At 44.4% G+C, this 27,561-nt stretch overlaps 2 protein-coding genes across 4 annotated transcripts; one reads left to right on the top strand and one right to left on the bottom strand.

Moving 5' to 3' along the window:
- Positions 1–10: 10 nt before the first annotated feature.
- EFCAB14 (EF-hand calcium binding domain 14) lies at positions 11–16,321 on the bottom strand. Of its 2 annotated transcripts, XM_031601966.2 has the most exons (11): positions 15,987–16,317; positions 15,682–15,830; positions 12,328–12,473; positions 10,313–10,411; positions 8,187–8,297; positions 7,292–7,357; positions 6,315–6,506; positions 6,047–6,127; positions 4,641–4,752; positions 3,898–4,029; positions 11–3,082 (listed from the first exon to the last, which is right to left on the bottom strand). In XM_031601966.2, the coding sequence occupies exons 1-11, from the start codon at positions 16,166–16,168 to the stop codon at positions 2,907–2,909; spliced, it is 1,446 nt and encodes a 481-aa protein (XP_031457826.2). In that variant the 5' UTR covers positions 16,169–16,317; the 3' UTR covers positions 11–2,906. The 2 variants fall into 2 exon arrangements, with proteins under 2 accessions (XP_031457826.2, XP_031457835.2); XM_031601975.2 differs by lacking the exon at positions 6,047–6,127 and having other exon boundaries at positions 15,987–16,321.
- A 1,249-nt stretch (positions 16,322–17,570) lies between these two features.
- Positions 17,571–26,169, top strand: LOC116234398 (cytochrome P450 4B1-like). 2 transcript variants are annotated; one of them, XM_031602001.2, is made up of 12 exons: positions 17,571–17,905; positions 20,784–20,928; positions 21,569–21,613; positions 21,923–22,050; positions 22,758–22,882; positions 23,208–23,359; positions 23,807–23,913; positions 24,305–24,495; positions 24,789–24,922; positions 25,014–25,078; positions 25,453–25,535; positions 25,691–26,169. In XM_031602001.2, exons 1-12 carry the CDS (start codon positions 17,726–17,728, stop codon positions 25,857–25,859), a joined length of 1,524 nt encoding a protein of 507 aa, XP_031457861.2. In that variant the 5' UTR covers positions 17,571–17,725; the 3' UTR covers positions 25,860–26,169. The 2 variants fall into 2 exon arrangements, with proteins under 2 accessions (XP_031457861.2, XP_090002758.1); XM_090146632.1 differs by lacking the exons at positions 17,571–17,905; positions 20,784–20,928 and adding an exon at positions 21,381–21,485.
- The last annotated feature ends 1,392 nt before the right edge of the window (positions 26,170–27,561 follow it).

Consider the following 27,561-nt stretch of genomic DNA (forward strand, 5'->3'; position numbering starts at 1 on the left):
GCGAGAGAGGCCGACGCTACGAATGAGCTTTTATTGAGATAAAGTTACATGAGAAAAGCGTGTGGTGTTCGGGAGCTACAAGCCAGCTCGCGCGGACCCGGGAAGCCGTCGTACGTTAGTGAAACGAGTACAGCACAGCAGCGAGCCTTGGGTAAACTGAAAGTACAAAGCGGTCCCTATGCAGGAGTCACTAAAAAATAAAACAACAACAACACAAGGTGGAAATGACACCGAGCATCAGAGCACGGGAGTGGCACGGCGCTCCCGCTGCAGCCTGGCACGGCCATCCCACGGCACAGCACGGCTGCAGCCCAATGGCAGTGCTTGTGGCCACCCAGGAGCCTCCAACGTGAGGTCACCCTGCTTGTCCCCACAGTCTCAAATCAGCCTCACAGTGCTCACTGCTGCCGTGATCTCACTGATCTCTCCAACCTTAATGATTCTCTGATTTCACCTCTTGGTTTCCGGGCATCTCCCCTACGACTTGCTGCCATCCACTGAAGTGGATGTTCTTCCTACAGACACATCCCACCATATCCTCACAGATCTGGACAAATGCATTCACCATCCCTCACCTGCGCCCTCTGCCACGAGCACACAACAGCATAGGAAGCACATGGGATTGAGATCAGAGGCACAGCAGGGATCACAGCAGCGCTCCAAGGCTGCAACAAAGAGCTACCAGCAAGCCTAGGCCAAACAGAAGCTACTGCTGCACTCCTACGTGGTCATATTTTGTTAAACTCAAAGCACAAGTCCATCCTACGTGGCAGCAACAACAGCAACCAGCCGCACTCTGGACATGCATCTCAAGCAGCACCACAGACAGCTGTGCCTTTATGCCAACTGGTTACCAACGGAGCTCCTTGGCTGCATACAGAGGACACTGCTATCTCATGCTATTCTCAACAAGCTCTAGCTGACAACTTCACTATTGCTGTTGAAAAGCCTTCAGAAAGTAAAGCATACAGTAACAAAACACCAGTAGGTTCACGTGGCAATACAATAATTCCTTAAATTTTAAGGTAAATTTCGTACAAATTATACTTTCAAAAATATTTTGCAAACTCTGGCATATGGCTATGATACAGTATGTACAAATAAAATACCAGAATGGTTACATTTTATTGCTAGGGTTTTATTATTATTATTTGGTTAAGGAATTATACGGAAGTGTATAAAAGGGTGCAGGAAGCAGCAAGAAGCAAATATTGGCTTCTTGGCCTCTTAAAGCCAAGGTTGGTTGGATTTGTTCTGAGATACTGCGCTTTAAAACGTCACATCAAAAGCATCTCCTTACTGGGTCTGCATTACCCAAATAGGAGAGAAGAGCAACAGTGAGAGAAGCCTAGGCAATGGGTAAAAGGGTTTCATTTTGCACATTCCTCCACTGATACATACTTCCAGAATACAATTATTCACACAACTATAAACATCCAGCCCAAAGTTACATGAAATTCAACAGCTATGAACTGACTTCCACATAAACTGATGTTTCGGTGAGGTGGGTACATTCAATTCACTAATCATGCAAAAAAACAACTCCCAACAAGATTAGTGATATTGTGAGCAGAATCATCTGATTTGGCCCTGATCTGGCCTGCAAGATAAGATGACACCTCCTGCAAAAGTATTTTGTCATGTTCCAGCAGATTACAAACATGCTTGGTGTTTAGATCCACTAGCATAAACACAACTTTAAGTTCCTCTGTACCAAGGAAACCTCACTCACAAAGCACCTGTCAGTAGAGACCCACTGATGCAACCACCTGCCCTGCCTTTTAAATCCTCCTGAAGAGAAGACAAAGGTTAAAGTACCAAGAAGCAATCACATGCATGTTAACCAGGAAAAAAAACCAACAAAAACAAATTCTACTTTAGCCTTCCCCACCTGCTCACAATCCTACTGACAAGGAACTTTACTCAGGGCACTTCATCAGTGACCTCAACAACAGTGGGTGGAAGAAGCCAGCAGCATCAGCAAACCTGATCACAAGGTCTGAAGTATTCAGTCAGCGTGACTCAGCACACCTCTGCACAGAGAGCAGGGTTAGAGCTATTGGGCTGCTACTCAGCAGGCTGCATTGTAAGCTTTTTACTTCTTCAGTATCTGTTCTTCAGTCGCTTTTTTCTTTTTCAAACCAGTTAGACTCATCTTAGAAAATGTAATCTGGATGCAGTACAGCAAAGCTAAAAGAATGCTGAAGTGAAAACCCAAGCACTTGGTAGGTAATTGCTCCTGTAGGCTCACGATATAAAAACACATTCAACTCTTCCCTCTGAAAGTAAGTCTTGCTATAGATGTGCATGGTTCCTCTCTCCTTCCATCCTCTGCCTAACTTCAAACTCATCCATGGATATACTTAGTTAAAACTAGAATTCAGCTGAAGTTCTCAACCACTCCTTTTAGGCTCGAGTCTCTCATTATAAACAGTTTACTGCCAACACAACCCCTGACACTAACTTCTCCTTAAATATGCATAATTTAAGCTATTTCAGATATTTACAAGCAGAAAAAGCCCATCTTTACAAGACAGACTTCTTTCTGCTTTACGTAAAGTGCAGCTCTCTAACTTAAGGCAAATTTCAGTGAAATATAAAACCATAGTTTTATTTTTGTATGTACACATTTTAAATTAAAAACAAGAACTCCCTCGGAAAGAAAGACCAGCAAGTGCTTCTAAACAAGTTTGGGAATTTTCTGATTGTAATACAGTCCCAATATTATGCCATATTGACATCTAAACCTGTAAATTTCTTTTCAATAAATGCAAACGAAAAAAAGAGATGTCATTGTGTACACTCCAAAGGTCAATAAAACACTGGGAAAGTGCAGTTTTTTCATGTCCTGTAGTTTCCTTTAGCTACAGCAGTGTTCCTCAATATCACATTCCTAAACCTCTATCCTATACACCCAAAGCTAATCTCAGTTCTTCTAATGAGTATTTCTCATCACCATCTGTGTCAAACTTCTTGAAGATCTGTGAGTCTTGGGCTGCAGAGCCCAGCAGCTTTTGAAGATCTTCAAATGACAGTTTTCCATCAGCATCTTCATGTGCTTTGTCAAACAAATCCCGAAGATCTGCAAAAAGAACAATGATTTAGAGGTAATCCTTTGAAGCACACAGGAACACTGTACAAGTTACTCTTCCAGTTTTACTGCATTATGTGTTACCACCTAGTCATTAAGTAAATAAAGCATCTCTAAACGTGTAGTTTGCCTTCTGTGCTGTCAATAAGTTCAGGAGGAAAGAAACCCACAAACAACATTTCTTAAGTCTTAAAAAAAAAATAAAATGAAATCCCTATTTCTGGCCACAGCTAATAGCCCATTCTACCACTACCAACTGCATACAGATGCAGCTATCTTTCACAAAAGCAAGCTCTGAATGACTGTTGCTATACCAACAGCACTGATCATATAAAGGAAAAAAAAGTGTCTATTCACTTTCTGATGCAAAGCAATGTCCTTTCAGTAGCTCAAGAGACAGAACAGCAAGATCCAGAAACCATTCATTCCGCCAGGCAGCGCCCTCTTAAAGAGGGAAGAAGAAGAAAAAAAGAAAGACAAACAACAGACACATTCACACCTAATTCATTTTCCTTCAGCATCCTAATTCTGACCTTGACTACTCCCCCAGTCTCTTGGGCGTTTGACACAATACTTAATGCACTCAAAATAAACAATTGACTCTAATGAACACACCTGTTTAAATCTCTGCTGCTTTTTTTTTTTGTTAATACACTTGTTATATCTATGGTTCTCAAGCTTTTCAACTTGACCAAACTTATCACAAAATATCCAGACACTGCCATAATTGCAGTTATACTTAACGCCTCCTGATCATTTACATGAAAGATTTAGAAAAAGGAAAGGTCAGTCAGGAGAGGACACACCTTCTACGCTGGAAACTCCTGGTAAGGACAGATGTCTCAGCTGTCTGTTGTTCTCTGTGCTGTCATCAGCTGACCTTGAAGCCAGCCTTGAAAGGTCTGTGGGCTTTGTCATAGTACTCGGACTACTTTCAACTGTTACAAAACAATTTCTATTAGTCTTTTTAATTTCACAGAATTACAGTTAGCAGAAACAAACAAAAATTCCAGAACTAATTCAAATATTTTTTGCATACAAAAGTCGTATGGGATAAGAATGGTGCAAAACTGTTTCAGAATACAGCAATGTTATGTACTTTTACTAATAACTAGAAGAACAGAAGAAAGAAAACCTGATTTTTGGACAGCTATCCAGCTTTAATCTTTCACACTGTATTTGGGAAAAGCATATTTGTAAACATCATACACATAATGACTGGTTGGCAAATGCTTTTCACTTCCCATTCTGGAGGCATTGAGCAAGCTTTAGTAATTGAATCTACATTTGCCTGCTTGGGTTGCTTTCCCCACCTTCTCCCTCCTCAAGGGATGTATCATTATCTCCTCCCATGACAGCAACTGTCATCTTCAAACTTCTGTATTCATATATCATTTTCCATGTCTAAGAGTTGCTTCCTGTGACTTCAACTGAATTAATCTCCAAAAAATTTAAGGAAACAGTATAACTTATTCACCTCCATTACTTATTCTTTTAGTTACATGGAAAACATTCATTTTTAGAGGCTACTGTTGCACAACATCCTTACCATTCTTTGATGTTTCAATGGGTCGGTCATCATCTGGCTTACTTGCACGAGCATTGAGAAACTGAAGCTTCTCCCTCAGATTTAATTCCTGAGAATCTCTGGTTCCTGCTTCCTGCATATGCAGAAAAGAATTTTGTTACAAAACAGCCCCCTCAATACATGGAGAAGATTAGCATGGCAAAATTAGTTTAAAGTATCCAGAGTACTTTTGAATGACTTTGTGTTTTCCAGGCTGAGCAAGTTTTAAATTATTAACAAGATTAAAAATAAAAAGAATTAAAAAATATATATGGGAACATGTAAGGACTAAATTCATAGCATCTACAACAAGACAATAGAATCAAAAACTAAACCCCAAAAGAAAGCCAGTATTTTGCCTATTTTTCCTAATTTCAAAAGAATGTGACATTTAATTTCCATATTTCTTATATAAACAGGTAAGATACAGAAAAACAGTACAATAAGATGTTAACATGTACTTGGAATGAACATTTGAAATAGATATTTGTTTCAAATGTTTACAGCAGCACTGACTGCCTTAAGGTTGACACTACTATACCTCTGTCAAGCACGACTTTTACATCTTTATCTCTTCTATTCCTTTTATTATAAAGTTCCAGACCACAGCTTCAGTTCAGAGCAGTTCAAGTCTGATTTGACAGCATAGCCAGGTCACTCATCTGTCTTCTTACCAGAAGGTGGAAACTAACCTTAACAGCACCCCTCAACTCCAACCTATAACTTCACTCTTCCATTCAGTCTGTTAAACCACATCACAGCCAGTCATTACATTCTCCACTACTACAAAGTTCCCCTAAGTCACGTTTTGGCTGCTAGCTCCTCAGGCTACTGATCTGAAGTTAAAGCACTGTGCAAACTTGAGCATCACTGTCTTCTTGAATTTCCTTCCCATTATCCTTTCATACTTCCGCTATGCTGAATTATGCTTATGAAGAATAAACATAAGCTCAAGAAAGTCATAAAGACTTCATATGCAGGTAAATACTATAACATCATTTATAGCATGAACCCACAACAGTTGCACCAGCTCTGCTGAAAGCATGGCAATGGGAATTCAAGTTGAGCCAGTTATCAAAGTCTCTCAGTGCAACAGCCAATGGTCTGAACCTCCCTAAACTTTCAGCTACATGAAAGGATATTACAGCAGCTCTGCCATGTTATTCCATACATAATCAGAATGGCAAGACTTTAAACTCCAACTTGTCTTCTATCCTAATTCATTTTCTTTCCCCAAAATGGGGTAGTTAAGCTGTCCTTCTGTACTTTTAAAAGAAGCCAGATCAGATAAGCCTGCTTGCAGATCTTTTCTCAAGTCTCATTTAAAACATGATTGTAAGACAATTACAGGGTCTACTAACCCAGTGTAGTTTGTTTCCTTACTTTACCTTCAGTTCTTTATTTGAATGCGTTTCATTATCTGGTTGATCTTCATTTTCCACTTTTAGAGAGGTAGTTGTATCATTCCCCTATAGTGAAAGTGGAGGAAAGCTGAGTATATTCATATACTTACTGTTTTCTATAATAAAGCTTTTTTCTTTCAAGTTTGCTAGGCATAAAGCCTCCCAAGTTTTATTTTCACTGTAGTTAGACCTTAAGAAGCAGTGTATGTGCTGTGCAGAACTGAAATTAGCAGACACACATAGTCACGCTTACCAGGCTGGTAGACAAGTTGCTTCTTTTGTCCAGCTTATTCACAGCAACAGGAGTGTTTTCCAATAGCATAACCCTCTGGCTGAGATTACCAATGGCTGAATCCACGTTTAGAAGCTTGATGTCATTCAACTTCTGGTTTGTCACTACAGTATTATTTAGCTCCTCCAAAGCTGCGTGGAGTATCTGGCTTTCCTGAAATATAAAACCAAGAGATGTTGGTTTACTTGACTTCTGCAGCGCTACTGATATAAACAACATGGTGGCTGACCCAGTTTAACCAGACACACTTCAGGCTGTCTCGTCACAGAAACACTGGAAACATTCAACGAGAAGCTTCCACAAAGTTATTCCAGCTTTCAAAGTTTGACTGAGATTTTCCTCAAGGCTAACCTCTTTGTTGCTAATGCAATCGATTCAGCTATGCCAGCAAACGCACAAAGCCTATTCATCTCGTCTTCCAGAGCAAGCTTAGTAACTACACCAACTATTTCTCCCCCAAAAAGCAGGTACTAGGCATATTTATACACTTTTAAGGAATATATTAATTATATTAAATATATTCAATATAATTACATTACAAACCATTTGAGGTTTGATTTTTTTTTTTTTAATCCCCTGCCACATCATTATTTCAAGGGTGACTCAACACATGCCACTCCTAGATTTGCCCAGATTGGCAAGTACCTGCCATAAAATCCATTCAATAAAAAGCTTTTAAATCATTTACATGAGCAAAGTATGCTGTAGTTTGTTTGATATTCAATTTTTACTTTTCACTTAGTTAATACACACACAAGAAGTGCTTTCAGGCTACAATACTTTCATGTTTGCACATGCACAGAAACAAACTACAGTAATATTATCTTGTACTTGGTTTTGATGTATGCCATTTGTATTTTGCCTTCATTAAAACCATACTTTTTATGTATACTACTACATAGCTGTATCAATATTCTTTATGCAAGGGAGAAAAATACCTGTCTGCAATTTTCTGTCTGATTTTTCTCAGTCGTCGGCAGAGCAGTGGAGTGTTTCAGTTCCTTCTAAAGAAAGAAGCAGGAAGTGATGCTTGTAACAAATACTAAGCTCTTAAGAACTGGCAGATCACAACTAAAGATATTTTGTGATAGTTATTGTTGCTCATGTCTGTTGTGTGTCCAGTATTTTAACTAGACTAATACAACAGAAGGTCAAATATGTTGTTTTTAATTAAACCCCCAAATTGGCTCTTCTCCTTTAAAGAAGTATTAAGGCACGAATTCCACCACTGCCATACAGTCACATCCACCACGTTTTTGCAGCACTCACTAATTAGTTTCATAAGATGCATAACAAGAATATTTCCAGATAAAATATAATTTAAAGTAGTGTTGTACTGCACTGTAACTGAAAAACTATTTATTTGCTGTTTTTCCACTAGAAGAGAGGTCAGCATAAATACAGTAAGCAATTTCTGGTAAGGATGATCAATAACCTCAGCCTTGCCCACATCCTTAATTCAACCAGCAGATCATCTCAACAATTTCACTTGTAGGACTCAGTGCAGACAGTTACCATAAGCAGCATTCTGCATCACAAAAAGCAGACAGTTCCAAGGCTCTACAAGAGCCTCTAGATTAGTAGCATGCAAAAACCTCCACGACAGGAAGCGTAGTTGTGATCAATTGTGGCACCAGAAAAACACATGCTTGGTATCATACAGAAGATGCTACACAAGGATGAGCAGTATATTAATGTATCAACTGGCATCTACTGAGACTTGGAAAGTGTTTTGAAGACAGAAGGTAAAAACTTCACAGAGCTCTTATGTTTCTTTCAAATGAGGCAGGTAAACTCAGAATACACCCTGTTAAACCAGTACAAATTTCTTACCACATCATTCTGGAGTATTTCAATAGATTTCTTATATTCTTCAATAGCTGTCTGTATGTTTTCAACGTCATGAGAAACACTGGTAAGAGTGCTACCTATGGTTGCTACAGTCTGAAAGAAAGGAAGAGACAAAAATCTCAGCAAAAATCCAATGTTTCAATGCCCTGAACACCATGTTTAGTTGATGAAGCAGCAGGCAGTCTGCCACAGATACAACCTCCTTTGCAAACAAAACAGCAACTATACCCGTGGCATCTTGGCCAAAAAATTAACACACCTACACCATGACAAGCAAGGAAACAACAACTACAGCTTTCAGGTTCCCAAAGCAATGCAAACATTTTGGCATTAAAAAAATAAGTCCTGAGATAAAGATGTTTCTCTTCCCCTTTGCATGAAGTATCAGTATTAAACACACAGATGCTGACACTGTTTATTTACCCTGCTCTAATCAGCTTTCAGGCTACTCAGGAAACATGTCACACACTGCAGAACTGGTCTGCTGAAGGTTGCTAACCTGCTTTCGAAGCCAGCATTGCCTTCATCTTTTTAGTGGAAGAAGAGCACTGAAGCATCAGGAAATCCCCATGAGTTCTGTGGGTCAGCCTACGTGCTGTGACACCACTGCTGCACCTTCATTCTTTCCTTCTCTTATAAGCAGGTGACTCAAATACAGCTGGGCACAAGTTGTTGGGCAGAGCATTTTCTCTGCATTCACCAAAAGCTGGCCCCCCACCTACACCCAAAGCTCTTCTGACAGAACCTATGCCATCACCAAGAGAAGCTTCACCCAGCTATAGCATCCCCCAGAGGCTATAGCATCACCCAGTGTTCTACAAAAAGCCCAAGTCTTGAAATTCATTTATTTTCGTTGGCATGCTACTGAAAAAAAAAACCCAAACATTAAAATTGTTGCATTTGAACACCAGAATAGCTTTTCAACCCTCATAGAATACTTCTTAGTAGGCTTCCAGGTTGTTTTTTATTACAACAACCTTATAAAACATACATGCAAGAAAGATGGCATCAAAAGAGGAAAGGAAACAGATGCCACATCTGACACGTTCCTTCTGTTCAATAGGAGAGACTGAAATGAACTCTGGATGTTTCTGACACTCTCTCTCATTTTCATGAGGTATGACCAAGCAGACTTATCTCAAAAGAAAAAAAGTCTGGCTGCTCAGCAGATCACTGCAAGATGAAACTTGTTGGCCCTAAAACTTTGTACTGATAGCACTGTTATTAAGTACAGCAAGATAACACCAAGGTTACTACATAAATTACGTGCAGGATCTAAACTCTACTTCTGTATGACTTATGACACAGTGGAAATCCAGCATGCTTGTAACAGCTCTATAGTCCTCCCAGAAAAAGAAATCCTAGCAGCCTGGTCAACCAAACCACACTGCCTGCTTTACTTATTAGCTCGTTGATTACATGATAACTTAGTAGGAATAGGAAATGAGAAATGGAAACCTACAGAAGCCACAAAGAGAACTGAACTGACAACTGGCTTTAGCAGTAAATATTTATATTGGGCTAAGTAACAGAACTGCCACGAAAGAAAAGTCGGTAAAGTTTTGACAAACCTTTTTTTTTTTTTAACCATAACGAATGGACCAGTAAAGAAGGCTCAAGCTAAGGGGCACAGAAAAACACTGTATTAAAAGAGGTAATTCTTTATGCTTGTGTCATTCATTTGGGCTTGTCTTTCAAGGAATTGTCAGGAAACATCCCAGTACAATGTATGCTTTGCTGTGCACGTACTGCGAAACTGCAGACAGACTTCTACAAGTATCCTATATGACATTAAGAAAATCAGTAGCCTGAAGGAAAGCAACCTCCAAGTTAAAGAAGTGACAACATAAAGATAATCAGAAACATATGGATTTCCAAAAAGATAGAGCCAAGGCCTTCATTTGTGGTTGTTTTTTTTAAACATCTGCAACACAGTATCTTAGGACCATACACTATCAGTTATATGAACTGTACTTTAAAAACAGTAGAGAAGCCACTATTTCACACGTACAGTTCAGGTAACTCCAGCTGTTCTCTCTGTCCCCAGGAGCCCAGCAGCAAGCCAGCACTGCAGGATGCACTTAGCAATACACATCTATGGTACTTGCCTTCTGGAGTTTCTCTACTGTGACAGGAAGAGAAATCAAATCAGAAGCAGACTTCACATTGGTTTTGAGATGATTTACTGTTGAGGTCAATAGCAATATCTACAAAGAGGAATGTTTACAATCAGTCAGCATAACCCTGAGCTTTCACATAATTAAGAACTTCACTTTTAACCCTGATTATGAACTTTCACATAATTAATGACTTCATTTTTAACCCTGATTATGAACTTTCACATAATTAATGACTTCACTTTTAACACTAGATAGAACTAAATATATATATATATACACGCGCAGACACAAAACACCCTTGTTTCTAGGCTAGGAATCCTGCCTAGGCTAAAAATTATCTGCCTCTTGGAACAGAAGCAAGAAGTTTGTTTTTTAAACTGAATGACAAACATATGGCACCCTCTACCCATTTTATATTCATTCCCTTATTGACAGGTTACTGCTGAAGGAAGATTGTTATTTTATTTTTATATTGCACAAGGAGCCTTTACACAGAGGAAACACTCATCCAGTTCTGCATTTAGCAATCATAAACCTGCCCAGCAAAACCATGCAACTTCTCCAGATGAGTGATGGACAAAGAATGTGCACGTATCATTAAAACATTCTGTTAAGAAGTGGTTTCTCTCAACTGTTTCACCCAGATGACAAGCATTCTATGAGTCTTCAAGACAATTTATTCATTCCAATCAAGAGGCTGTCAAACTACAAGTGATCACAAGCTGGTCCTTTATTGCTGGCATTACCATTTTAAGATCAATTTGTAGCCACCAGTAGCTGAAACAAATGAAGAATCAGTTTCCTCATATTTGAGAATTGGAAAGTAGAGCACATAAAAGCCACTTTCTTCTAGCTGTGAAAAGGAGTTGTTTTGCACACTGATAAAAGGGACAAGATCCTAGCTTTACAATAGGCCAACCTTGACCAGCTGGTGTGCAGGCTCTAGGGCTCTAGCCTCACAGCTGTGAATACTGGCTGAAATAATTCCCAGCAGTGCATCCCAACAATTCATGGAAAAACAACAACTGAATTCTGGCCAAGACTGTGACCAGACCCCAAAGTAATATAAGGGCCTGCAGGAACCATGTCCCAAGTATATTTCTAACACCAAGAAGCAGATAATAGCCTCCTAAAAGTCCCATTAAGCACCTAAACATCTATGGATAACATGTATTGTCAGGTGCCAAAGAAAGCAAGTCGAGTTTTCAGATGTATTTATGCACTTCCCACCTCCTAAGCTCTCCATCACTGCATGGGGATGAAAACAACCCATCTGAGCAGGTACCCCAATGGTCTTTAAAACGAAAAAAAAAAGTACCTCTGGATACCACTAACGTGAGTAGTCATGAACTGTCACTACACTCTAAGACAAGAACTTCAGCAAAAGCCTTCCTGGATGATTTGAAGTGAGCTAATACATCAGCTAAGGAAACAGCTTTCTGTTAAGTGGCTTAGTTCTACCAGAGTAAACAGAGCTAAGATTTACTCCAGCTAAGATTCCAAGTGAGTATTAGCAGATTTTGCATTCACAAAATGCCAGTACCTCCTCTGTAGCAAGATAACTCACACTGATGCAAATTAACTTCCCTTTATGCAAACAAAATGTTTGGAGATATTCTCCTTAAATCCAAAATATCAAATCTGTCCTGGTAAACACCACAGTTATTTGGCAAGAAAACAAATAAATGCACAGTTCTCAGTTGTTTTTTTTTGTTGTTTTTTTTTTAAAGTCTGCCACAAGCCTCCCCACCAGTTGCATAACTTTTCCTCTTTGCAGTAAGTCTCCAGTCTAACTGAATGTTCTGTCTTCCTTGGCTCAGTATTAATACGCCATTCAACTTGAGGAGTTCAGCATCTGGCCACAGAAGTCCTTTGAGAATGGCTCATCAGTGCACTAAAATGAGCTATAAGCTTTTTTTTTTTTCTCCTGCTAGCAGGTTTACATTTTCTGTAAACACAACATTCAATTGATTTTTCAGAATCAAGCACTTAGTTCTCCTCACCTGTTTATTGATCTCTGTGATATTTATCCAAACTTTACTCAGCCCCAGTTCTCCAGTCTCAATTTGCTCTAGTTGCTTCTGCTGCTGCACCAAATCTTCATTCAGTTTAGGAATTTCTTGGAAGGATGTCTTTTGGTTAGACTCCACTAGACAGACAAACAAAACAATAAAACTTAGATATCCAAGTAAACAATGTCACACAGGCGAGGAACAAACTACAAGCAGAAACATCTACAGTAGTTTAAGGCAGCAGTAACAGTTTCTACATGAGTTTATTGCCACTTCTGCACTAAATATCTGCTTGAAACAGCAGCTCACTCCTGTAGAGAAAACCCAACAAGACCCTATTGAATGCAAGGCTTTGCAATAGTCCTGTCACCTCGGCAAACTTCAACAGGTCTTTTTTTAGTACTGTTACTTGGCACTACTTTGACAGGGAGATAGGAAATAATAACAACAGTAAACACAAACTATCAACATCACTAGGGCAAAGGAGACACGTGAAATGAAACTCAGTGCCCCATATAAAGAGGTCAGTGGTGATGCAGTGAATTCCAAAGAGATTAACGTGATTACAGTTCTTCCACATGACAAGAAGACAACTGAGAAAAATGGATAAGCTTACACACCAATATCTGTTGGTAAACAAATCAATAGACACATGCCTTGGAAATAAAGTCAGTCATTACTGCATTTAATAACAGAGAAGGGGAAAACGTGGCTCAAATGAATCCTAGTGAGCCTGAGAAATGCAGCTCTTCCGGGTGTGCAGTGACTAAGCTGTTTAGCTGCAAGTGCTATTAGGCAACCCTAAATCCTCGGGTATGGGAGACATGAAAGCAAAGCTTTTGAGATGGGAATGACAGGATTCTGCACTACCAGCACCTCAGCTCTGCAATGCTCCAGCATAAACTGCCATCTTCCAGAGCCCAGACTGCTGACAGCACTGAGACCTGACAGTGTGTTTCAGGATGAATTTCCACGTGGGAAATTCCATAGGGCCCAAAGGGGCAAAGCCCTTTAAGAGTGCTTGATGCTCACAGAGTGGATGCCTAATTACACCCACTAATTACACAGAATGTGTGCATTTTCTAAAAGCCACTTCACCTCTCTTAAAGCAAGTTCTAAAGTCACTTCTAGGAATGGAGTAACCTACTCTGATCACCCAAGATTCAAATAATGCTTGTGGTTACAATGTTCTTTAAAGGTGTGTTTTAGCCAAATCAAACTCAGAGCTGCTTGTGCATTTGCATACCTTGATGCAATTACATGACACTGAATCTCCTCATGTGAGAGCCTCTTGTAAACAGTTTACTTTCCATTTTGCTACTCTCACTGTGTACAGCAAAACTGCATTTAAGACTTTCTCTACAGTGCTAGGAAGGTTAGATACTACATGCACATTCTTAGCATCACTACTAACAACCAAATGGCAATGCTACAATGATTGCCACCCACTCTAAATGTACTAGACATACAAAGAAGTCTTATTTTTTTAAAAAAAAGCTCTCATTCCACTCAGCTTGCTCAAAGGATGGCAGAATAAGAACTGCCTTAGGAATCTGCTCTTATGGGGGAAAAAATGGAGATGAAGATTCAGAGAAGACTGTTTATTCTGAGCAGCCACAGGAACAATGGACCTGCGTGACTTTGCTCCTCCTTCCACCCACCTGTTCCACCAAAGCAGAGTTTATCTTTTGGAACCAGGCTATTCTTGCTGTCCATCTTTCTGTTGTTGCTGTTCTTGTTTTTAAATGATGCCTCCCTCATCCAGCTTCTAGGGAGCTACTTCTACTTCAGCAACAAGGAAATGCAGGACTGTTTTATCGCTGCATGAAGGATAATGTGCTGTTTTTCTATCAGAGCTATTAAGGAGAGAACAAGCACAGCTGTGGCAGCCAGACAGCGTGCCTGAAGCGAACAACTGCTTTAACAAAGATGCCTGTGTACAACAGGAATGATGAAACTTTACTACACCGAAGCCAACAGATGTCATCACACAGAACTTTTACTGCTAGTACACACCACGGCTTCAAGTATATATCAGTGCATGAAGACCAGCAGTTAGCTTACCCATAACAGGACAAAACCAGGCTCAGCATGCTTAGAGCCTAGAGCCACAAGGCAGTGCTAGCCAGCCTTGGCAGACAGCTCAGCAATCAGCTCCTCCCCACCTTGCAGCAACATTACACACCCAGCAGGAAGCCCCAGACACCCACAGCTGAGAACTTCTCAAAGAACAGCAAACACACTTCCTCAGTATCTGTTTCTACCATAAACAAATGAAGCTCTCTACCTGCCTCCAGCCTGAGCATCCTCAAACTATTCTATTCAATTCCAAGAACTTTGGCCTTGTTTTTAAGATTGTCTCGAGCAAAAAAAAAAAAAAAAAAATATATATATATATATATATATATATATATATATACACACACATATATAAATAAAAAATAGAAATCCTAACATAAAGACCAAAAGTTATGGGACAAAATCTGCACTGAACAAAGATACTCTTCAGGCAAAACTTCAAGCTTTGCTATCTTCTGCTCCTTTCACACAGCTCCTCTGCTTACTGCTGCCTCCTTCAATAAATGGAATTTTTATACACTACTAAAATAAGGTACCAAAGCATACTTTGTATCCAGAGGTAAGGCAAAGAGCACTTCAGGTAAACCTTGTCACTTGTTATACATCAGCACTACAGCAGCAGTTACAGTACTGAAAACTTGAATGTTGACTTAAACAGAGGAAACTTGAGAAACTTCACGTCACCTCCAGTCCAAAGTATCAAACATGATAAAACCCAACACCATATGCAACAGAACACTAAGTTGAACAAACACGAGTTAATGAAAGCCAGATAAACACTCCAAAGATACATCAGAACAACATAAAGTAACGTTTAAATTGCAGTAACAGAACTGCAAGTATTAGAGGCAAGAGAGCTCAAGACAAGAACACAAACCTCCATTTTTTTTTTTTTTTGGGGGGGGGGGGGGGGAAGGGGAGGTAGGAGGGGGGGATGAAGAAGGATGAAAATTCCTCAGGCTGCTTTCTTAGAACTTTTTCTAGCAGTGGCTTCAGAGGGGAGCACTGCCAAACCCAAAGTAGGTCCTTCAGAAGCACACATGCACAAGTGGCTGTGTCCCTCTTCCTTGGGAGGTACCAGCAGTAAGAACACAGGCCACATGCCTCAGGCTTGCTCAGCCTCCAGTTATTTTGGGTTCAGAGGACTCCTCCAGTCACGGCAGCGTGTCAGCTCTGTGCCTGCAGGTGCAGAGCGAGCAGGTGGGCAACCAGAGCTCTCCATGCAACCCAAAGCAAACACGCAGCAGCACAGCCACACGTACTTACTGGTTCGGAACTTTTCCTTAATCACATCCAGGTCCTCCTTGAGAGCCACCTGCATCCATACCAGGCCCACACACGCCACCACGCAGGCGGCCAGAATGACAAAAGCACAGAGCGGGTAACAGAACTTGCAGCAGCGTACGTAGTCCGCCCTGGAGAAAGCAGACAAGCGCTCTAAGATCACCGGTCCAACCTCACCCCTCCATGCCACCGCCCGCCCCCTCAGCGCCGCAACCCCCGGTCCCCGACCACCCATAGGGTCGGTGACCCCACAGCGGCTCAGCCCCCGGCCGAAGCCCCGCTCTCACTTGGCGCAGCGGCCCCGTCCGTCCGCCGTCGCGAACTCGTCGTCCTCGGAGCTGGACTCGGAGTCGGACGCGGGCGGTTCGGTGCGCAGCAGCCGGTGCCCGGAGCCTTTCTTGGCGGGCTTCTTCCTGCGGCCGTCGGCGGCCAGGCCGATGAGGGCGTTCAGCTCCTTGCGCTTCTTCATCCTCTTGTGCGGCGTGGGGGGCGGCGGAGCGGCCGGCGGCTGCCCCTCGCTGCCGCCTCCTCCTCCTCCTCCTCCTCCTCCTTCCGCCGCCGCGGCCCCCGCCGCTTCCGCGCCCCGACTCGCCAGCTCAGCGGGGCCCCGCCGCGGCTACAGGCGCTGCGCGGGGCCGCCGCTGCTCCCCCGCCGGCCCCGCGGAGCCGCGTCCCGGTCCCCCGCCCGCGCCATGGCAGCCGCCGCCGGCGCCGCCGCGGCCCGCCCCTCGCCCGCCAGCAAGCCGCGCTCCCGTTGGGCGGCGGGACCCGCCCCGCCTCTCCGCTGGGGTGAAAGCGGTGTGTGGGACAGCGGGTTCGAATCCCGCCTCCGCCAGGAGTAACCCGTCGCCTGCAGAGTCGCTGAGGGGATAGCGGTGGGAAATATCGCGGGTTCGAATCCCGCCTCCGCCACGGAGGCCTTGCTGCTGTAGAGGCAGCCCCACAGAGCGGGTATTCCCTACAGACAGCGTTTGTGAGCACGGTGAAGTGTGATTTTGATGCCAAGATAGCTTTATACTTGACGCCATTATCTCTCACCCTATGGCTCTCTACAGCTCTCTGAAAGGAGGTCGTGGTGAGGTGGACATCAGCCTCTTCTCCCACATAACTGTGAGAGGATGGCCTTACAGTGCTCCAGGGGAAGTTCTGGTTGGACAAAATGAAAATTTCCTTCTGAGAAAGAGCAGTGATGCAGTGGCACAGCTGCACAGGCAGGTCACCATCCCTGGAGGTGCTCCAGAACTGTGAAGATGTGGCACTGAGGGACGTGGTCAGTGGTTGCACTTGGTGTTCTCAGAAGACTTTCCCAACCTTAAAGATTCTATGTTTCTCCGCACTAAACAATCCTGGTTCTCCACAGCATCCCCTCATGTCCATCAGCCACCCCTGGTGCCCGTTGTTTGTCCCCATGAAGGCACACAGGAGCAGTCCCCAAAGCCTGGTGGTACCACCGTGTGCAAATTGCTGCAGGAACACCCGGCCATCGCTCAGCCATGCTTTGGGCATTGCTTTCTGTCTGTGACTTGCCCCGTGACAGAATTTGTCTGTCCCTCGCCAAGCTCACTATGGAGAATGCACCTCCACATTTTGTGCCGAGTGTTTTTAAGCTACGGCTTAAAATCACAGCTCAGGTCGCGTAGGGAGTCACACGACGAGAGCATCACTGGAGTGAAGCCTTGAAACTCCACATACAGCATTTTTGCCAAATATGCACGTCGGGTCTCCCGAGAAGAAAACTGAATTCACTGGGGCAATTAGGAACGTATATACACACATAAAGGTGACAGGGGGGAACCCGAGGCAGCTCCCCGGCAGTCCGTGCTTTTCCCCTCCTCCCTTAGTGCCAGCACCGCCCGCGCTCCTCCTCCCGTTCTGCCCGATCCCCGGCGCCGGGCAGGGCTGGATGCTCCGCTCTCAATAAGCGCTGCCGTGATTCGGCGGCCGCTCGGACCGCGGGCCCGGCCCCTCCGCCCTGCATCGGCCGCCGGCGGGGATAAGAGCGCCGGTGCCCGCGGGTACCGCAAGGATGAAGGCGTCCTGGTTCGGCGTGGATGTGGCCCGCGTGCTGCACTTAGCCGCCGTCTTCTGCTTGACGTGCGTGCTGCTGAAGGCCATCCAGCTGTACCACCGGCGGCGGGAGCTGCTGCGGGCTCTGTCCGCCTTCCCCGGGCACCCCACGCACTGGCTGCTCGGGCACGTTCAGGAGGTGCGGCGGAGCGAGGGTGGGCGCTGCGGGAGGAGGTGACGCGTGGGGGTGATGTGCGGGAGGACCGTTTTTTCCCCGTGCCTTTTCTCTGCTGGGAGCGGCGTGTGGATGCGATGGGAAAAGATGCGATAGGTTGGCAAGGAGAGGAGGCAGGATTTAAGGCTTTATGAGGTTGATTTGACACCCTGGCTAACTACACGCATGTATATAAAAAAAAGTCATGCTTGGAGCGCATGGCTGTACCTCAAGGTATGCATTTTTCCATGCAGATCAGCTTGGCTGTTGGTTGTTGGCAGCTTTGTGAGTTGGCCAGTGTGAAAGGCTTTTTAATTAAAGCAAAAATGGAAAAGCTTTTGAATTTGTGCTGGAAGCACTCAAAGCCCCATCAGCCTGGCCTTGAGCAGCTTGTTCTGGTGGCATGCATCCCTGCCTTGATGGTCTTTAAGATCATTTCCACCCCAAGCTGTGCTGTGTGTCAGCTTTTAGCATGCTGACCCCTCACCTGGGCTCTGCTGATCCCCTGCCTTGGCACATTAAATAACAAGCAACCCAAAGAGCAAGGCGGAAAAAGTGGTGAAAATGTTCAGCCAGACAGGAGACCCCTGAGTGACCACATCCACGCTGCAGTCTCTCTTTGTCTGACAGTACGAATGAGCTCTTGGCAATACAAGCACGAGGCCAGGCCAGCTTGGGGGTTTGTTGTAGTGCCAGTTAGACTTTAAAACTGCAATTAAACAGAGCATGTTCATCAGATTCTCAGTTGTGCCAGATTACACTGGGACGGAATTCTTTGGTGCTGATCACTCACACACCACACTAATCGTTAGGTTGTTTTCAGTTTACCTTTCACCTTGGACAAAGGTAACCTTTTATGTTGGACATGCTTCTGTCGTTGAAGGAGAGTTCTGTTAGTTTTACTCAGTGCTGCTAAGTTTGCTAGAAGCCAGCAGCTGTGAGCTGGTGAGGAAGCTGTCAGTGCCCTGGACACGTGCTGAAAGCAACATCTGCAGGTGTCTTGGTGGAGGATGTCTGGCAGCTGTATTTGGGAGAGCACTGAGAGCTCCTATTTCCATCTAGCTCTGTCTCACTGCAGTACCATAGCTATTAAAACCCAGAGCATCGGTTCCTGGCTACCCTTCCTCATGGGCACAACTCCTGGGGAGCAGAGGGAGGTGGCCCAGGAGGGTTCAGTCCCTCAGCAGCCTCTCATGTGCATCTTACCTATTTCAGCATCCGGTGGAGGATGCCTATTTTTGACCAAGAGTGGAGCAGCTCAGTGCTCAGATTTCAGCTCCTGTGTTTCCTCTGCTTCATTTGTTATCAGTGTGTGGTCATTAAAAATCCCCTTAGGCACCTCTTCCCAGATGCTTTTAATGCTGGATCCATTCCAAAGCTTGCATTTCAATGTGAGATCATGCTATCGCTTTTCTTCCTTAGAAGAGCTGGGGTTACACTTTCCTCTCAAAACACCCAAGGGAGGAAGAAAGAGAAGTGCTGTTTTATATTTTTTTGTTGTTGCTGTTGTTTTTTTACCCAAAGCCTCGTGTCTGGAGCTCTGGTAAAGAAGCAGGAGCTGTCAGTGGATGTTCCTCTCTGTCCTTCTTGGATAACCACAACAGAACTAAAGGTCATGGCCTTAGGTTTCTCCAGAGGAGGTTCAGTTTAGGTATTAGGAAAAATGTCTTTTCAGAAATAGAGGTGATGCAGTGGCACAGCTACACAGGAAGGTGGTGGGGTCACCGTTCCTGGAGGTGTCCAAGAACTGTGGGGTTGTGGCACTGAGGGATGTGGTCAGTGGGCATGGTGGGGTGAGGTTGAACTGGATGATATTAGAGGTCTTCTCCAACCTCAGTGATTCTTCGATTACCTCTCCTTGCATCTGCCTTCTGCTCTGGGATTACTCTCAGTTGCATTGATCAAACTGGGTTCCAATGCTCTAAAGGTGCAGTGACTGTTACTGGGACTTAAGCCATCTGGAAAAGCCAAGCACAGCGAGGTTTATTGCTGCCCCAGTTTCTTCCAGCATGTTTATGCTTTCTGTTATTGCACCAACAGGAGGAAACACAGGCACCATGCCAAGTCCCCTCTCTTAGACACTGTCTAAGGTATAGGCTGGTGGGGGCTGGGCTGCTGCCGGACCCTCTGGAACAGTGCTGGGGCACAAATACTTGCTTGAGAAATGCCAGCCAAGCAAATAGCTGAACCAAAAGAAGTCAGCACTAAAGGAACTGAGCAAACATTCACTCAATTCAGTAAATAGGGTGACATTTCGGCTCATTTCTACACCGCTATCGAATCTGTTGCACTTCAGCAGCTACCATTTCAGCCCTAGCTCACCAAAATCCTTCCCTCCGCATTGTCATAGCTGGACTAGGTTTGTGCATGAGTTAGCAGCTTTGGCAGAGCAGTTTTTGTTTAAAGAAAAAGCAATTTGTACATGTGGACTTTTTGTCTCTGCTTGTGACTCTTTGCATTAACCTATCTAACCAGTTTGTTGCTTGTTGCCTGTTTTATATACAATAAAACTGCCTGCAAAAGCAATAAAACAATCATTGCTTTCAAAGAGGGAAGTGCCGACTACCACTGCTACAATTATCAACATCCATGCATGCAGCAATAAACAGTGTGCACTTCTGCCCATAAGGGTGTTCTCCATGGCTATGATCAATTGATAAGGAATAATTATTCTATATGATGGTTGAAAGTAATAATCACCTTTACTTCTCCTGCCCTGCAAACCCAGGGCAGCCCCTTGCTGGTGATAGCTCGGTTTTGTGATACAGGAAGACCTTCAGCTTTTGAAAACAGTTGCTAAGGAGATTTTGAGTTTTCACCAAACCTGAGCTTTCTGTCTCTTCTCCCTTCTCCACAACTACAGTTTCTCAAAGAAGAAGATCAGCTGGAAAAGGCAGAGGCCTGGGCACTGAAGTACCAATATGCCCACCCTGTGTGGTTCGGGAGTTTCTCAGCCTTCCTGGTGGTCACCAACCCTGAATATGCCAAAGCCCTTTTTGCCAGAGGAGGTAAGAGGCAATGGTTCAACTGTGGAGCAGCAGCCACAGACTGCAGCTTTCCCATGCCAGGATGGCAATTCTCAGCAAGGCAGGGTGTCACAAACAGAAATCAACTTTGGGTTATTTTACAGAGAGAACTGGCTGCTGCGTGCTTCAGGCATGCAGCTGCATGGCCCACTGAGGGCTGCAAGGGACCAGAGATCCTCGAAATCTACTAGCAGGTCTACCTTCCTTGAGTCCTCCTTGAAAAGGTCCCTTCTTAGAGCCTAATCTCAGCAAGGAGAAGACAGCTCAGAGCTTTGGTGTTGGCTCAGTCCCACTGAGCTGTTGGTTTGGTGAATCCAGTGAGAAAAGCGCTCAACAGTGCGTCTGTTAATCATTTACCCTGAAACATCCCCGTTTGACTTTGGACTACCAGTACTTTTGTTTACTCCAGTCTGAACATCTGCATTTAGACATTTTCTCTCAATTAGGCCCAACAGTATTGTTTTGCCATGAAACAGTGGTCACTTCTGCAAGGATGCCACTAGTTCGGCTTCACACCCAACTGAAAGCAATACCCCAGGGTGAGCTTTCAGGTGCCAACCAGTGGAGCAATGCTGGTGAAATATTTACCATTTCTTTCTCTTCTCCCCTCTTTCTTTTACAGATCCCAAGGATAACCTCGGCTATAAGCACCTTATCCCATGGATTGGTAGGTATTCCCAGGCCCTTGCCTACCGGGAACTATCCTGAGGCTAGTTGAGAACACATTATAAATAAGCAGCATTGCACTTGTTCCTTCCAAAAAATGTCCTGAAGTTATTCTGCTTATTGGAAAAGGTGCTAAATAATGCTAGTTTTTGTGATATTAAATTAAAGTTCAAACATAGCCAATCATACAAATGAGAATTGCTTACGCCTGGAGGTGACCACAATCTCCGGAAATGATCTATTGAGGCAGATCTGGTTGTGTTGTGTCTGTAGAAACCATTCTGCTTGTTCACTGATTGTATTTCCAAAGGGAACGGCTTGCTGATCCTACACGGGCCCAAATGGCACCAACATCGGAAGCTCCTAACGCCAGGCTTTCATTATGACGTCTTGAAGCCTTATGTAGCCCTCATGGCAGAGTCTACCAATGTGATGCTGGTAGGGACAGTGCCTGTACCTCTCTCTGTCCTATCACCCATGATCCTGATTGTAAACATGAGACAAGAGTCTACCTGCAGTGCCCTGGCTGCTAGTACCTGCAAAGATGAGCTGTGACTAGGGCAAGGAGCTGGAGGCCAGTTGTGTCAGTCCATTCCACTAGGTGGCAATCTGTACCAAAGACAAAATTCCATCCACATAAGCGCTGTTCCCCAGCCTGGTTTCATGCTGTGAGAATTCAGGTGCATCCATGCTCCTTTCTCTGTTCCCTTTCTCAGCTTTTTGGTCACCACTTCCTTATGGTTCTAGAAGGAAAGAGGATCCAAAGTAATTTTGCAGCATTTATGGTTTCTCTTAGGATACCCTATGGGAAGAATTGAGCAAGAGCTCCCATATATTTTATGCTGAAAAAACACAGTGGAACAGAAATCATGAGATGCAGGGAAAGCCTTGATTGGAAGCTTGCATCCTAGGCACTTAAGTCATATGTTCTTGAGAGATAAAGAAAAAAGAGGCTGGGGAAACCTGGTGCCAGCACACATTGTTCTGGCTGCTGGCTCCCTTCAATGGACTTTTGACTGCAACTAAGAGATCCTCTTAACTTCTCCTTTCCTTCAGGACACACCCCATGCTGAACACTTGCTTAATGGGAAGGTGAGTGCAGAACTGTCCTTTGCATTCTCATTTTTGTCTCCTTTGCCCACTAGGATAAGTGGGAAAAGGTGATCACAAATGGGAAACCGGTGGAGCTCTTTGAGCATGTCAGCTTGATGACTCTCGACAGCATCATGAAATGTGCCTTCAGCTACCAAAGCAACTGCCAGACAGACAGGTCAGTGCCCAAGTCCTGGCTGAAAGTTTGCAGCTCAGAGAGAAAGCGGGCAAACTGCTTGTCAAAACACACCCAAATTTAGGCTTTGACCTAAATAAACCTGACTCACATTGCAGGGTCTGTTGGGCAAGCACTTGCTCAGTAGTAGTGCAAGCAGCCTTCTTACAGAAGGCTTGCAGAATACTTCCTGATGCCATTATCCCTTAATACTTGGTTAGTCACTACTGATGAACCCCAGGGAGGCTGGGGACAGAACAGATTCCAGGTGGGTACATAGTGCCCTCCCAGCGTATGCAGCAGTGTGAATCCCATCCCTTCTTTCCAGGCAAAACACCTACATCCAGGCTGTCTATGACTTGTGCCAGATGGTGCACCAGCGACTCCGCATCTTTCCCTACCACAATGACTTCATTTACTGGCTCAGCCCCCATGGATATCAGTTCAGGAAGGCTTGCCAGCTTGCTCACGACCACACAGGTATGCATTGTCATTATCCTCTTCCAAACTTTTCATATAGTGTGTCTGAAAGAGCCTTCAAGGAAAAGATGTGGCCAAAGTGCTCTGTCTGCCACATCTGCTGTCTCCAGCCTCTGGCCCAAAGAAACCCATCCAGAGCTGAGAATCAGGCACCCCCATGGCAGCCCTATATGTGAGTCACCTCCTTGCCCATACTGTGATCCTGCAGACCAAGGGAGCTGTGGTGGACAAAAGTTTGTGGAAAAGGATCTGCTATTGCAACAACAGTCACATGTATGTCACTTATTGTCATACTCCTGAAAAAGCAGATCTACCTGCATGTAGAAATACACATCAGTGCATTGGGAGCAGGAGGAAGCCACCTTCTTAGCCAGCTTTATGTTCAGGGGGTGATTTCCAGGATCAGCATCTCCTGCCCTGCTGAGTCTTCAGCTCTTATTTACACAGACAAAGTGATCCAGGAGCGAAAGGAGTCCCTTAAAGATGAACGGGAGTTTGAGAAGACCAAGAAGAAGAGGCATTTGGACTTCCTGGACATTCTGCTCTGTGCCAAGGTGAGCAGTGAGGTGCATGCCTCATCACAGCTGAAGAGGAAACATGCCATAGGGAGCAAAATCCAGTCCCTGTGGCAGTGCCACAAACTCACAGACATCCCCAGGGGACATTATTTTACATCAGCTGAAGGTATCATGCTCAGTCCTACCCAGATGAGGAAGAATGCAGATGTCCCAGTGTTCAACCACTGAGATGCTGGCACTGTCTGGGAAGACAACCTGGAAAGGGATTTCACTGTCTTAATATAAGGGAGACAGATGGATTTACAAGCAAGAGAAAAGTGGCCCTAAATTCAGTCTATGCAGAGAATTATTCAAGGCCATCACCACCTCCTTTTGCAATGTCCCCTCCTAGGATAAATGGGACTACTGAAACTGTCTCTGTTTTTAGGACGAGACTGGAGCTGGCCTGTCTGATGAAGACCTGCGTGCTGAAGTGGACACGTTCATGTTCGAGGGGCATGACACCACAGCCAGTGGGCTCTCTTGGATCCTGTACTGCCTGGCATCACACCCTGAGCACCAGGCACGGTGCAGGGAGGAGATCCAGGACATCCTGGGTAGTCGGGACACCATTCAGTGGTAAGGCTGCGCAATTCCCCATTGCAATCATTCCTAAGTGAGCAATACCTTCAAGTCCTGGGAACTGGAGTGCTAAGGGATTGCTTTTTTCCAGGTAGCTGCATGCATGTTGTAGCCGTGGCTTTTTGTGTTTCACCATGATGTGTTTCATCATGTTGCCCATAAGCTTGCCGAATGGCTATTAATGTTGTTGGGGTGCCTAGCATGCAACGGCCTATGCTCCCTCCATGCCCCAGTTATTGCAAGGGGGAAGCAGGAGGGCACTTGCAACTCAGCATCCCCTGCCTCTGCAGGGAAGACCTGGGGAAGATGACCTACAGCACCATGTGCATCAAGGAGAGCCTTCGCCTCTACCCCCCAGTGCCTGGTGTATCCCGGCAGCTCAGCAAGCCCATCACCTTCCATGATGGTCGCACCCTGCCAGAAGGTCTGTGGATTCTGGTTCTGCTCAGTATTACAGCAGTAAAATTGTGTGTCTGTGCCACTGAGCCTTTATCTCCTCCTCAACTACTTTACAGGCACTGTCACTGCAATAAGCATTTATCTCATTCACCGAAATCCCTCGGTGTGGAAGGATCCTTTGGTAAGTTTTGGTGCTCAAACAGTGGCATTTGTGCTGCCTCTGCATGGGATGTAGCAATGAAATGCTCCATGAAGCTTCTTGTAGTAGCAGGCATGAAGATGATTTTGCTTAGCTTATAGATGAAGAATTAAATTGCATCCATGCGCCACAGTTTCTTAGTTGGAATCATTGCTCTGCCTGATTTGTGTTGGCTGCGCTTCTCCATGGAAGCCAAGGGAGTCTGGCATATGAGTCCCGGTCCACCTCAAAGTGCATCTTCTCTCCAGTGGAGTTGCTCAGAAATTATGGGGTGTTGTACTTCTGAGGGTACCAATCACAGTACCTTTGCTCCTTAAATAACCGTTTCTTTCTTGCTGTACATACTTCATTCCCAGGTGTTTGACCCGCTGCGTTTTTCTCCAGAGAATGTATCTGGCAGGCACTCTCACGCCTTTCTGCCTTTTGCTGCTGGAATGAGGTAAAACACTGGGCACGGGAAGGACAGTGGGATGCAGAAACTTATGTCCCTGGGAATGGCTTAGCCCAATGGAGCATGTGCCAAGGGCTCCTCTCTCCAGCCCCCTCGGCTGTCCCCTGCTCATGTCCCCTGGGTGATTGTTGTCTTTATGTCAGGAATTGCATCGGGCAGCAGTTTGCCATGATTGAGATGAAGGTGGCCCTGGCGCTGATCCTGCTCCGCTTCGAGCTGTCCCCTGACCTCACCAATCCCCCCCGTAAGATACCTCGGATCATCCTTCGCTCCAAGAATGGCATTCACTTGTACTTAAAGAAAATCCATTGATGCTGGAAAATGGCCTGAGCATCAGTGGGAGGGACCAAGCAGACTGGCATGAAACGTTTCCCTGGGATACAAGATTCACAGCAGCTCAGGATACGAGGATTCCTCCGCTCCTGCATGGCTGCCAGCAGCCAAACTTGTCCCTGTGGGCACCCCAGTGCCTGCAGGTCAGCTCAGGGCTGACCTCATCTCTCTTTTCTCTCTCTATGCCTGATTGCACTCAATGCACCGGTTACAGCTTGGGCTTGGAACTTTTGCTCAAGCTGCAAAATATGTTGTAATTTTTGCATTAATAAACCATTGATTCCTGTAACAGCTACTGTTTTGAGTTTGGATTGCTAATGCACACCAGCTCATTCCCACCAGCCAACCCAGCATCTCATAGAATCATTAAGGTTGGAAAAGACCTCTAAGATCATCCAGTTATCAACCCATCCCTACCATGCCCTCTGACTGTGTCCTTTAGTGGCACAGCCCCACAGTTTCTGAACACCTCCAGGGATGGAGTCCCTACCACCAACCTGAGCAGCTGTGCCAGCGCATCAACATTCTTTCCAAGACAATATTTTTTCCTAATATCCAACCTGAACCAATGTTTTACTGAGGTTGTTAAGCATGGGACTGAAAGGTCCTCAATTTACCGCTGATGGGGATGATGGAATAGAGAAAATACTTATTAAAAAAATCCAGAAGTTATGAAACTTGGAGAGTCTGAAAGCAATTTGAAGGGTGGTATTAAAATTTGAAATAATCTTGATAAATTGGAAAAAGTGCTCAGGTGGTTAGGATGCAGCTCTGTAAGGGCACACACAAAGCACAAAAACAGATGCAGGCATTGCACAAAATGTCAAAGGAGATGGCTGGCTGTGCAGCAGCCTCTCCAAAAATGTATTTTGAAGAGATAGAGGACCATAACAGTAATGTGAATCAGTAATATCCTCCTATTGTAATCAAAGCAAACACCAAACCTGGATACACAAATACAAATATTTCTCCAAAACCTTTCCCTGCATCTCCTTTCACTAAATGAAATGAGTGTCCTTCAGCTCTATTCTGAGATTCAAGCATAAGGGCAACTGCATTTATTGCAAAATGTACCTTGCCAGCGTATTCTGAAGTACAAAATGAGAAAAATTTTTAATCAAAATAACTGAAGCCACCAGAACCAAACAATTACATTTCTGTATTGGATGGGGAGGGGACAGAACTAGGATTGCTAACCCAAATCTGCCAAAGGGATATTCTGTACCCTATAACATTGTGCTCAGCAGTAAAACTGGGGGAGCTGGCTGGGTAAAATGGCCATTGCTAAGGGACTGCTAGGCACTGGTCAACTGTTGGCAGGCATTGTGCATCACTTGTTTTGCTGTTTTTATTATTATTACCTCTTGTTTGTTTGTTTGTTTGTTTTCTTTCTTACTGAACTGTTCTGATCTCAACCCACAAGTTTTGCACTTTTCAATTTTCTCCCCCATCCCACTGTAGGGAGTCTGTGAAAGGGAGTCATGGGCTCACCTTCCAGCGTGTGATTTCTGAGAGTGCCACCCCTCTGCCCCAGATAACTTCCTCTTGCTTGATATTAAGGTACTTGACAGTAATAAAGAGACCCAGTCACATGGGATTTTATAACCTGGAGCAATGCCATAAAGACAGCCGAGCTCTAGATACAGAGAGGTTATTACCTCATTCTTTAATCCTACTTTTT

Source organism: Phasianus colchicus, chromosome 9 (assembly GCF_987193195.1).
Source record: "Phasianus colchicus chromosome 9, bPhaCol1.hap1.1, whole genome shotgun sequence".
Taxonomy (NCBI): Eukaryota; Metazoa; Chordata; class Aves; order Galliformes; family Phasianidae; genus Phasianus; species Phasianus colchicus.